The 12,976-nt window shown below is 47.1% G+C and overlaps 1 protein-coding gene across 1 annotated transcript in view; it reads left to right on the top strand.

Annotated features, from left to right (window-relative positions):
• Positions 1-1,334: 1,334 nt before the first annotated feature.
• Positions 1,335-12,976, top strand: part of TMEM114 (transmembrane protein 114) — a 32,892-nt gene continuing 21,250 nt past the window's right edge. Inside the window, exons 1-2 of the mRNA XM_044978978.1 lie at positions 1,335-1,753; positions 3,094-3,174. Of these exons, the coding sequence (XP_044834913.1) occupies positions 1,570-1,753; positions 3,094-3,174 (265 nt within the window). The 5' untranslated portion in view covers positions 1,335-1,569. The remainder of the gene's footprint in view (positions 1,754-3,093; positions 3,175-12,976) is intronic.

The raw sequence follows: 12,976 nt of genomic DNA, 5'->3' as shown, positions 1-12,976 counted from the left end.
TTTTGCACATAGTGAGAATATTTTGTCTGGCCATCTTAAAGCACTTAATGGATATAAAGCCACACAACGCAACCAGTATTTTGCAAATGGGGACACTGAGGCACAGTGTCAATAGCACATGACTCAATGGCAGAACTGTAAATAGAACCCAGAAGAGCTGGCTCTTAGGCTTGCTCTCTGACCACTAGAAATATGCTCCCTCTTACAAGATGTGTAGTCACAGCTGCTCTCATTGTTCATGTTTTCAGTGACTTTCCCCCCCTAACTACAAGATACACAGAGCTGAGCCATACACTACCTGAAAGGTAGGTATTGCAGCAGGTCTCCCCCTTCGCCCCCTCCATTCTGAAATGGATTGAAGAAACCCACCTCACTCAGACCTACATTTGGAAAGTCCAAAAAAACCAAAACAAAACAAAAACCAAAAACAAAGAAACAAACCAAGTACATTTCATCATCAATTAGCTGGAAAAATAGACCTACAAAAGTGTTCAAATGTAAGAAAACATTTCCAAACACCTCACAAGCTATTTTAGTCTGTGCTCCCACATCCTCCTGATAAATAAGAGTCTGATTTGTACCAAGGGAAGATTTTCCATTCCTGTGTGAGAGCTATGCTGAGATTTTCAAAGCTCCTAGGAGCTCTGGATACTGAATACCCATTATTTTCTAATAACTATCTAAATCCGTTAGGGAGGCTTTGGATGCCAACCCTACCCCAACAGATCCATTCCTCCTTTAAAACTGTTTTGAGAGGTACTGATGAAAAGGGCTATATAAGTGCCAGTTAACTAAGATGATTTTTTCACATCTTAGCTCATACTACTTAGCGAACAAACAACAGCTTGCAGGCATTCACCTGTTAAGGAAGAACCAGGGGCTCACGATTAAGGTTGCTCTCAGTTGCAGTTATCCAGTCCCCGGGGCATTGCTGCTGCAAAGGACCTCTGCTCCCGGCATCAAGCACAGGAGGGGCAGGAAAGTTCCCCCGTTAATGCTGCCGTGAGGACACTGGACAGGTCCTTCAAGCCTGTCACGGGAAGGCTGGAGGGAGAGCAGGGCAGATCCAGATGCACATACAGTGTAACTGCCAAGGAGAGCAGGAGACGCCGGCAGGGCTGGGAGCCAGTGCAGAGGGGAGAGTGTTGTAGGATCTTCCCCAGCAGCAGCAGCAGCAGGAACTGCTCCCAGCTGGGCTGGGAGCTGCCCCCCTTGCATCTGGCTGCTACGCGCTCTCCCGTGCCTTACACGTGGCCCACGCGCCCCTTCGCTCCAGGCGGGACTCTGCGGCGGAGCTGTCCGTGGTGCTGACCCGTGCGCCCCGCCCCAGCGCACCCCGCCCGGCGAGGGGGCAGGTGAGGCCAGGGCTGGCCCAGCGCCTGCTGGCCGGGGAGCTGCCCGGAGCGCAGCCACAGCCGCGTGCTCGGGGCTGCAGGCGGCGCTAGTGGCTGGGCTCGCGGGCGGCGGGAGCGGCACGTGGCCGGGTCCCGCTGCCAGGCTCGCGGAGCCGCGGCGAAGGGGGCCGGACTGGGCGCAGCAGGGCAGCCGGAGACCCAAGGCAGCAGCGCCATGAAGATCACGTTAAGTGGCCTCGCCGTGTTCGTGGCGCTGGCGGGCGTGTTAAGTTTCCTCTTCCTGGCGGTGGCCGTGGGGACCGACTTCTGGTACATCATCGACGCCTCCAGGCTGGAGCGGGTCAACAGTTCCTCGGCGGCGCTGAGCTCGCACTCGGGGCTCTGGCGGACCTGCAGACGTGAGTACCCCGCGGCCTCCCTCCCGCGGCCCGCTAGCGATCCGCAGGGCAGCTGCATGCAGCGGCCTTGGCGGGGCACAGCCCCCAGCGGCCTTGGCGGGGCACAGCCCCCAGCGGCTGGGAGTCCGCTCGCAGAGTCGCAATGAACAACGCTCCTGGATGGAGAGTGTCCCCAGCCCTGCCACTGCCTGGAGAATCTCCCCCGGCCCTGGGTCTCTGACTCCTGAAACGGGGGCTACTCCCCCCCCTTAATGAAAGTAGGTTTATTAAATACACACAGTACCTAGGTATTGTTATGACAATTCCCACGGCCTAATAAGCACAGTGCCGAAGATTAAACGCCAGAGTTGCGTCTATTTATCTGTATTTAGGTACTGAAGAAATCTCACCAATTGATGAGGTGGCATATGTACCAGAAAAGCTGCACTAACTAGGCACAATAGACAATAAGAGAGTGAGGCTATGAAGCTTTCCGGCCTCTTAACATAATTCATTCTCACCCCCCCCCCCAAGACTTAGGGTTTACAATAATACCTTGCAAAAAAAGTACAAATGTATTTTTATGTAAGTAAAACTTAAAAAAAAATCATATACATTTTCATCATAAATGCAATCCAAAATTAAGAAAGGCATCTCATGCCCTCTAGATTAAAATGTAAAATTGTGTGGGTTTAAATACTTGGGTTGACTGGGGGGGGAGGAGACTTAGGTCAGTTTTGCCTTTTTCTTTAGATAAAAGAAATAATTTGAACATTAACCCCACATTGTAAGATTTAAAATGACCAACAGTGATATTTTAAAGAAGGATATATGTTAAATTGAATCTTGGGCATATTTTACAGCCTTGGTCTATTAATGGAAGGCTGATAAACTCTCTTGTTGGTGTGATAGGATTTTCCATTCTATTTACCTTCTCTTGGCATGCAAATACCATGATATCTGAATGAATTTAAATTAAAAAAAATCACAGACAAAACACACACAATGATTAATGTGTATCAAGTGGGGAGGAGAAAGGATGTTGCCTGGATATGAAAAAGTGTTCAGGTGGGATTTTCAAAAGCATCAGGGTTGACCTTTGCTCCCATTCAGCAAATCTTAGCACCCTTGAAATCAATGAGCGTTTGGCCCTCCTGAAATCAATGACAAGGATTTCACCCAGTGAGAACACATTTAGGCCAGTACTGAAATTCTCACCCTTATTCTCAGCACACAAAATAACTGATTAAGGGGAGGACATAGCAGGATCTGTATGCACATATTGAGGAGAACACACTCTAAAGTCTTCTATTTTCATTTGCAATACAAATTCACATACTATTTCCCCACTTCTCTATTAGCTAGGAGCAAATGCTTCCCTCTGATGAACCCTTTCTGGTACGAGAACATAAACATGACTGCTTCGCACAAACAACTCTTAAGTGAGTAACTTTTATATTATTTGCATGTCTTCACCCCCCTGCATCACATGGGATGAAAGCAAGGACCTATGTCTGGGATATACTGTATGCACTTTGGGGCAGGGTTTTCACTAGGTGTGTCCATAGCACCTACCACAGTGGGGTCCTCATCCCTGAGCAAAGCTGTAAGGGGCTGTCGCACACAATTATTAATAGCTCCGATGATGTCAAGTGTGTTCCTAAAGGACTTCAATAGGATCAGGTCTGGACCCAGGTGATTGTGCATCAGTGTATGACCTGAAAATATCTTCAGTACTGACAATGGGATGTGCACACTTTAGGGCTCGATATTGCAACCTGCTGAGCACCTCGTAGGAGATAACAAGCACTCTCAATTCAAATGAAGCAAGTAGTTTCCTGTTGCTCAGGATGACAGATCTACTAGTGATATTTTACTATTAGCAACTATTTCACCTCTGATCCTGGATAAGTAAGTTCTCTGTGCATCGGTTTCCTTGTCATTTAATCGCTCCTGTTAAGTGATTTAAGAACTACAGATGGAAACAAAATCACACCACATGATTACAGAGTTATAAGGAGGATTCAACAAAGAACCACCAACCTGGTATTGGCTACCCCATCAATCCTGCATTGTAGGAGAAGGCCGATTGGACCAGCGTTTTTCTTCTGCTGCTGCTCCTCCACACTGAAACCTCCCCAATGTTTTCTTGGGGACTGGAGAACAAATAGCAGCATGGCTCCCAAGTGAACCATGCTGCCACAAAAGAAGGCTGGGCAGTAGTGCGGAGTCACTTTGCTTGCACACAAGCTTTACTTGGTCTGACATCTGTAGGATTTCCTAGTGAATCTGGTGCGGGGTTCTGCAGGTTTAGGAGGCCACATAGCCTGTCTATTCTTCTTATGGGCCTAATCCTGCAAGGTGTCAAATGGCTCCAATTCCCATCAACTTCATTTGCACCGTACAAGATTAGGCCCTGGGCAGGTTGGGGAGTTGCAAAGCCCCTCTATTTCCCATCCACTACAATGAGTGGAAGGCAGCTCCACAAGATGAGAGCTTTTTGGCCTGTTTCTTGTTGTGCTAGGAGGATGGGATGGGGTTGAAACTTGGCGCCAATGGTGTCAATTGTAGACAGCATTATTACCTTCATTACCTTACAGAAATGCCTACCACCAGTTGTTGATTGTTACCATTAGAAGTAAACATAATGGCACTTAAGACAAAGGGGATAGTGCCTATATATATGGCAGGCAAACATCTAGTGATTGGCAAACAAAAGATAAGTTGTGGGTGAATTTTTTTTAAAATGTCAGAGATGTTTGTCTCTGAGTTACTGCTGTTTGATTTAAATTGTACCCCAAAGTACAGTTTTCTTCACAAGCCTTTAGATGCTTTTATTAAACTGCAGACTCAGGCAGGATGTCTATTTCCCATGGGATTTTTTTTTAAACGAACAAAAAGACAGACTAACAATCTTAACTAGATTAGTTCTCTATATTTTGGCATGGGTTCCACTTTGCACTAAAGTTCTCTTGTGAGTGGGTTTTTGGGCTAAGTCCTGCAGTCCCACTGAGCCTGATTCTCCACTGGCTTGCGTCTTGTGTAGCAATTTGTACCTGCACAAATCAGTTGTAAATTGGTACTGCTCATGCTAGTAATTTTGCATAGATATAAACGATTATGTAAAGTACAAGGTAGTGGCGGATCAAGCCCCTTGACATCAGTGGGAGTTTTTATCTGAACAAAGATTGCGTAGCGTTAGAGCTCTGTATTTTTCAGACATGCAAAATAACATGAAATAGAACAACAACAAAAAAAGATATTAAAAATGTAAACACTCACCCCACAGCAGCATCATGACTGGGAGCGGCAGGCAGCTGGGTCAAATCTGAGTAAGTGGCATTGCAACCTGGCACAAGGGGCCACAGTGTCTCAGGTGTGGCCCAGCTGTCCTTCTGCCATGATGACAGAGGGGCAGCCAAGTCAAACCTGAGTAGCACTGCGACCCCATGCACCAGCTTGCAACTCCCAGAGCATGGGGTTGGAAAGGAGCTGCCATTGAAGACTCACTCTGCAACCCCGCACCAGGGCAGGACCCAGCACCCGCCTCCCCCATACATAAAATGAAGTAACATAAAATTCCAGAAATATAAAAAAAAAATCAAAATAATTTCCCCAGGGTCCACATTGCATCTTCTCCTGCAAAATGTTCAACTAGCATCTATGTGCTGCTGCATGGATTTTGCAGCATGCACATTAAGGCCTGGGCTACACTAGTGGGGGGGTTAGAACTAAGATACGCAACTTCAGCTACGCTATTCACGTAGCTGAAGTCGAAGTATCTTAGTTCGACTTACCTGGCCGTCCTGATGGCGGTGAGTCGACTGCCGTGGCTCCCCCATTGAATGCACTTACTCCTCCTGACGAGGTGGAGTACGGGTGTTGATTAGCGGATCGATTTATCGTGTCCAGACAAGATGCGATAAATTGATCCCCGATACATCGAACACTACCCGCTGATCTGGTGGGTAGTATAGACGTACCCTAAGATTAAGAATATACTTTGGTAATCTTAATATTTCAATTCTCCCAAGCCTCTGCTAGCTGCAAGCTACAGAACAGATAAAGATATAATAGTACCTGTTGATATGTTTCTGGGACACAAGTTTGTATAACTGGAATTAGGCCACACACATTTTCTGTATGGCTTGCATACTCCAGCCTGGGAGACACTATTTGTGGGGCATAGTTATCTTTCATGTGCAGAAGCTGAAGAAGACAGGGTGAAGATACAATCAGTCTTTATTTTGCAACCACCTGAAATATTTCCAATGTCAATGCGGTGCCAACGAATCTTTCCCCTTATGAAATATGACTATACAAAAGTAGATCAGTGACCAGCAAAGTCCAACCAGATGATCTACTGTAATGAGATACACTGGCTATAGTAAGAAACTATAGCAGTTTCCAATCACCAAGACCTGTAAAATGGCACTCAGTGGGCACCTGATCATACAGTAAGAGAATGCAATTGTTCAGTACACTTCTCTCTCACCCTAAGGGTGAAGCTTTTATGCAGGTAAGGCTCCATTCCTACAGCTGTTATAACACAAGCAACCTCTCAGCCCAGATCCCATTCCCAATTCCTCATCCATTGTCCCATGGCTCCCATCTGACTTAGTGCCAACAAGTCTTTTGGCTTCACCTCCTGCCTTCCCAGACTATGTTTGTGTCACCACAGACTGCAGAAGATTTTACTTAGATGGGAAGGGATAGCAGGCAGGCATGAGGTATCCAGGGTGTGTGTACATGGAGGTATAGGCTTGGTCACAGGTAGTGAGGAAACTGGATGGGCCTTGCACATATTAATTTGCATAAGGCTCTTCAAAACCTACAGTCAGTCGTCAGCAGACCTCACTGAGTGGCTCATTAGCTTTTCCTTGTATGGCAGTTCCGCCACTCATAAATTTAAATACAGACTGTAAATGGGAACGTGACAGCAAAAATGCTAGGTGCTCTTAAAGCAGGTTTTGGGACCCTAATGAAGGACAGTGCCTCAAAGCTCCGTGTGTAGCAAGTACCTCACCTCAGAAATCTGAGCGCACTTCAAATTGATTCAGCAAGTAACCATAGTCTTTGCTCCCTCTACAAATGCCAGGAACCACAAGCAAACTGGTCAAGCAGGGTTTCATTTTTCACTCTTTTAGGATGGCACCCTCTGCCCCACCAGTGGTCCTCCATTTCTGGTTGAAGACAATAGTTGTGTCCTGGGTGTGGATGAACCACTCTAAAAGCCAGAGATCAAGAACCCAGGGATGCCCTGGCAAGCTGGAGCCAAGTCCTACAGCAAGGATTCTGGTTGTGGTGGGTCTCCAGTGTAGCAGATTGGGAATTCAGAGGAAGCTGGAGTTAGATTTAAACATGAAAACGAATAAAGCAGTAAGCCTTGTGCTATTGAGCATTCACTAGCCTGTTCTAACTTGTGTTGCAAGAGCATCCAGAGCATCCAGATAGGATTGGGATCCCAGTGTCCAGTGCAATGCAGATAGACTGAGTCCCAACCCCAAACCTCTACATGTTCCATTTTCAATATGCATAGATATTTGTATGGACAAAACAGGCTTCACGGCAGTTGGCAGGGGGAAGCTGGAGGTTTTGTCAGCAGGAGATGTGGGGAGCGTTGGGTCTTCACACTTTGGAAGGCATAAGTAGCAAAGTGATTGGCTGTTGGCATTTAAACGAGGGTTTACAGGAAACTTCCCAGTGAAATGAACTGGACAGTGAACACCTCAGTTCTAAGTTTAGGCTGTTTTCAGACACAGAAAAGCAGTGTACTGGTTGGCACTTAATTCACATTTGGAAAGTTATTTTCACATTGTGAGGGCTAGAAGTGTAATTCAGGCAACAAAGCTTAAATTTCAAAGCACAATTTTCCAGCAAGAGCTGGATTCTGCAGCCACAGAGTCATAGAATACAAGGGGTTCTGCTGATGACTAGACAAGTCTTGTTGGTTTGGAAACAAGAAAGCAGGTCAGGAAATGGGAGAGAAAGAGGGGATAGAATGGACATGAATAAAATTGGATTTATAATGATGGTTTAGACTTAGGGGATATTTGTGCATCTCAAAGAATAAAATAATTTTTCATTCTAATTCAATTCCCATTTCTAGAAAAATTGTAGAGTGGCCACTAACTTACAGAGTGGCTCACATATTTTGCATGGACAGTAGCAGTTTATTTAGAAATGACATGCTCATTGGTTAGCCTGATGAAAGACAGCCCAGTTAGAAGGACTCATTCCAATAACGGTTTGGTTAGAATATAATACAAACTGAGTTTAGAGGTTTTGCATTTCAGCAGAATTAGACTTTGTGTCTGCCTTTATGCAATCCATTTACTTGGGCTCCACACAGATGCTAGGACTTGGCTGTAATAAATATAACAGTTTGTCCAGAATTGACTTACGCTTCAGTTACTCTGAGCTGGTAAGATTGGCTGCTTAAATGAACTGGAAAACATTTGGATACAGATTCATGTGTGTTTTTTTTAAAAAGGCTGTCCAGTCAACTAGATAGGCAAACACCCTTAAGGGGTGCACCACTGATGTATCAGCTAGAGCAGCGGCTCTCAAATTTTATCAACCTGAGGACCCTCATTTTGATTTAAATTTTTTCACGGACCCCCAAGTTGCCCCACTCAGCCCCTGGCCCCGCCCCCACTCCATCTCTTCCCCCAAGGCCCAACCTCTTCCCTCCCCCACTCCACCCCTGCCCCTCCTTTTCCCCATCTCTTTCTGCCCCTTCCCTCCCAGTGCCTCCTGCACGCCAGGGAACAGCTGTTCCAGGGTGTGCAGGAGGCACTGGGAGAGAGGAGGGAGGAGTTGATCAATGGGACTAGCAGCCCCAGACATGATTCCGCTCCATCCCCTGAGCATGCCCCATCCCCCCTCTGAATAAGTCTCAGGTTATCAAAGTCTCTTTCAGTGTCAGGGGTTGAACTGATAAAAATGAAGTAGTGATGCTCTCCTAAGCTCCATGCACAAACCGGCTTCCTCAGAAGACAGATGCCATGCACAGATGATTGGGAAGTTCTTCTTAATAACCCAATCTAAAGCCAATTGATGTCAACTGAGACACTCCCATTCACTTCCATGGGATTTAGATCAGGGCCAATAGGATCATCCTTCATGTGCTTACAGCAAAAGTGAAATATTTATCAACACTGACATTTAAATCATCATTGTCAGGTTCCATGTGGAAACCGTACAGGTGCAGTTCAACCCCACTGCTTACATAGCCCCTTTCCATATACATCTCTCATCACAGGGGTTCTCACAATGCTAGAAGATAGCTCCAAACACCTAGCCAGGCCTAGAGAAAATAGAGGTCAGAGAAGATAAGTAGTGCCTTTCAGCCATTGCCCATTCTAGAATCTAGCTCTTTTTAAATTAGAGCTGTAGCCAGATATGAACACCCATGAACTTTGGCAATGTGAGGTTCTGGATCTGAAATCAGCAGCCCAGCCCCCCACTCCGGGTTGTCTTCCATAGGTAGTGAGCACAGCATGCCCATTCCGTATGGAAGACATATTTCAGATTCAGTAAGACAAATAATGACTATAAAGCCTCCATGAGAGAGACAGTCGAGATGTCTTACTCTGTGATCCTCTATCTCGAATATCCTCTCACAGATCAGAGCCCTAGATGGCAGAATTCTTACAGAGAAAGCTGCAGCACACTGAAGTTGTAGCCACACACACACACACACACAAAACTGGTGTGTAAATGTTCAGATACCTTTTTGGGCACTTTTGGTTTCAGGCTGAGTATGGAACTGGATGTGTCAAGAAGGCCTGGGAAAAATCTGTGCACTGGGCATGACTGAGAGCAGGAGTACTGGTGAAAGCAGAATTGTGAAAAGCCTTAGCATTCCCTCCCTCAAATTTCTAACAGCTCATGCCTCCTAATCACTAGTTTCCTTCAGGGCCGCCCAGAGGATTCCGGGGGCCCGGGGTCTTCGGCGGCGGGGGGGCCCTTCCGTTCCGGGACCCGCCGCCAAAGTGCCCCGAAGACCCGCGGCGGGAGCCCCCCGCCGCCGAATTACCGCCGAAGCGGGACAGCCGCCGAAGCGCAGCCCAGTCTTCGGCGGTAATTCGGTGGCGGTGGGGGGGGCGTTCCCCGCCGCGGGCCTTCCGGGCCCTTAGGCGGCGGGTCCCGGAACAGAAGGGGCCCCCCGCCGCCGAAGACCGGGCTGCGCTTCGGCGGCGGCGGCGGGTCCCGCTCCTCCCCCCCGCCCCCGGCCCCGGCCCCAGCCTCTTACCGAGCACGTCTCCGGCGGGGCCTGAGCTCTGTCCCGCTCAGAGCCGCGTGGTGAGGGGGCGGGGCTGTGAGCTCCACGCCGAGCGGAGGCAGCTGCCCCGCCCCCTCCCCACGCCGCTCTGAGCGGGGCGGGGCTCAGGCCCCGTTGGAGCTCCCAGCCCCGCCCCCTCCCCACGCGGCTCGGATCGGGACGGAGCTCAGGCCCCGCCGGAGACGTGCTCGGTAAGAGGCTGGGGCCGGGGCCAGGGCCGGGACCGTCTCTGAGCGGGGCGGGGCTCAGGGGCCCCGCCGGAGACGCTGAGGCTCCAGGAGAGGGGCGGAGGCAGGAGCCTCCGCTCTTCTCTTGGGGGCCCCTGCGGAGCCCGGGGCCCGGGGCAAATTGCCCCCTTTGCCCCCCCCTCTGGGCGGCCCTGGTTTCCTTTACAAAGGGACTTTTCTTACTGTCTGCTTCAGACAGAGCCACTGAGTCCTGACAACTTAGAAAAGATCAGGCGTGTAAGCCAAAGCTGTCTGTGCTACCAGTGCCATTATTCACATAATCACCTCACGTCTTGTTAACCTTGATAATAGGAGATGTCATTTTGCACATGGTTAAGCTACTCAAGCAATTTCTCTAATGGAATTGACACAAGCTACATTTTCTTCCACATTAGGCTTCCATTTCCTCTCTTTCCACTTTTCTCATTTTCCCTCCAACCTCACAATCAAACACCTCATGGGATGTTTATACATTCTTCTAAAAACACTGGCCACTGTCAGATATGGGATGAGATAAACCAGTCATTTGTTCCTGCAACGCAATTTCTAAAATTCCTCTCAACTGGAGATGTGGGTTTTCCTCTGCCCTGCTAACAATAGCACTTGGTGGTGGTGATGGAAGAAACAATCTCATTCATGCTGCTTCTCTACTTTAGAGAAACTGATCGTTCCTTTTCCTACAGTTTTGATTTTGGGGCACGACAGAAGCTTGTTGACCTCATATGGAGAGTGCAGGTCAAATTGTGCTTTTTGGCTCATTTCTGCAAGGATCCACTTTGCCAACAGCAGCACAGGATGTGGCGATAGATATAAATACCTCCATACAAAGGGTCTGAAACTTGCTTGTACTAGCAGAGTAGCTTATATGTATATAGTGCATCCAAAAATTTATGAGTCATTATTAGTGGCTCATAGACAGATCACTTGGTTTACCTAACAGAGGTGTTTACTGGAGCACAACAATTACAGGCGGAAGTTGAACGTGAATATTGTAGCCAACTACTATTGCAGGGGGAAATTCAGATACATTAGTCAGGATACAGTTACATAAGTGCAAACCAGTCAGGACACCCTGACTATTACAGAAGTCTACCATAGGATCTTTAAACCTAAACTGTTAACTACTTGTGAGAATTAAATTAAATCTGAAAGACAGAACTCCTGGCAGTTGGCTGCCTTAATACTGTGCTGCAGCATTGGTTCAAGAGTGATACAGAGGGAAGATCACCTTCTGCAGAATGGAAAGGTTGTTCTGCAATACCTGGTGTTGCTTTTCCTTTATAGTAGAATAAAGGAAAGCACTAGCATTCAAGATGCATTTATCATAATCAAGATAGTACTTAGAGTCCTGTGGTTACCTTTAGGTTAAACAGCACTTGCCAGTGAGAGCCTCCTTTAAAAGGTGTCTGTCAGCTATCAGCAAAACAAAAGTCTGTTCTAAATTTCTAACGTGATTTCCTGTGTCTGGTTTGGGAGGTGAGGGGAGGGAGAGAGAGAGAGGAGCTGCCTTCATTGTAGACCCAATCAAGCTCTCAATGTTAACAGAGGGGTCCCCATAGATTTCAAGGTGAACTGGATCAGGCCCTGTGAAAGTAATTTCTGTCATTTGTGAGCAGGAGAGGCATTGCTCCAAATCAAAATAACACCAAGGGTCAGATTCTGCAGTGACCAAAGTCAAATGCAATGGGAGAGAAGTGTGTTCATTCCAGGCATGTCCGAATGATAGCTGGGTCCTTGTTTTGAAATAAAGAGTTTGCTTGGGGGAAAGGGGGTGTAAAAACAGAGTCTAAAGGAATTTTTTAAAATAAACTTAATTTTTCGAATTTCTCTCGTTACCATGAAAAAGTATTGGAAATACATTTTCATTTACCAAACCCCCTAGTTTTTGCTAAGCAAAAAAAGTGTAATGATTTAAGATGATTTTTAACTCTGCAAAATGGACACAATTTCAAAAAATTTCAACCAGCTTTAATGAGAATTGCTCCCCACGCTGGGCCCAGTTGAAGATGACAACCAACCTGACCTGCAGGTGGAATTCACCAGCAATCCTTACTGCACACCTTCTGTTGGCATTTCCTGACAAAAAGTCTGCTATAAACTTGAGTTTCAGTTTTCAAGAAGTAAAGAAACCTGACCCTGGGCAAACACGCTCAGACTACTGGAAGATGTACAGTGCTCTGCCTGTATGACACCGCTGTGCACTGATTAGATAGTCCAGCCCGGTGTGCCCCCGTACAGCTCTTTGAACTGAACTTAAGCACCAGATCCTACAAACAGGAACCCTAAGTGATTTCTGAACTATCATCAATTTGGGACAGGGCTCATGTGTTCCTATGTATATACAGCACCAACCCTATGGGACCCTGATGCTGACTGGGGCTTGTGGGTGCTGCAGCTATATGCACATTTTAATAAAAGTGACTTAAATTTTATATAAATGTTGTAGAATTTTCAGATCCCTGAAAATGGATTGGGAGTCTCTTCTCAAATCATGGGCATCTGCTAGTATACCAAGATCTTTTAGTCAGGAGCTTTTTTGCTATATTTTCTAATGCTAAATTGCTAAAGGGAGGTGGGATAGCTCAGTGGTTTGAGCATTGGCCTGCAAAACCCAGGATTGTGAGTTCAGTCCTTGCGGGGGCCACTTAGGGATCTGGGGCAAAAATCGGTACTTGGTCCTGCTAGTAAAGGCAGGGGGCTGGACTCAATGACCTTTCAAGGTCCCTTCCA

Source organism: Mauremys mutica, chromosome 11 (genome assembly GCF_020497125.1).
Source record: "Mauremys mutica isolate MM-2020 ecotype Southern chromosome 11, ASM2049712v1, whole genome shotgun sequence".
Taxonomy (NCBI): Eukaryota; Metazoa; Chordata; order Testudines; family Geoemydidae; genus Mauremys; species Mauremys mutica.
Note: the sequence above shows the minus strand (reverse complement) of the source record. Positions and strands in the feature narration are given on the sequence as shown.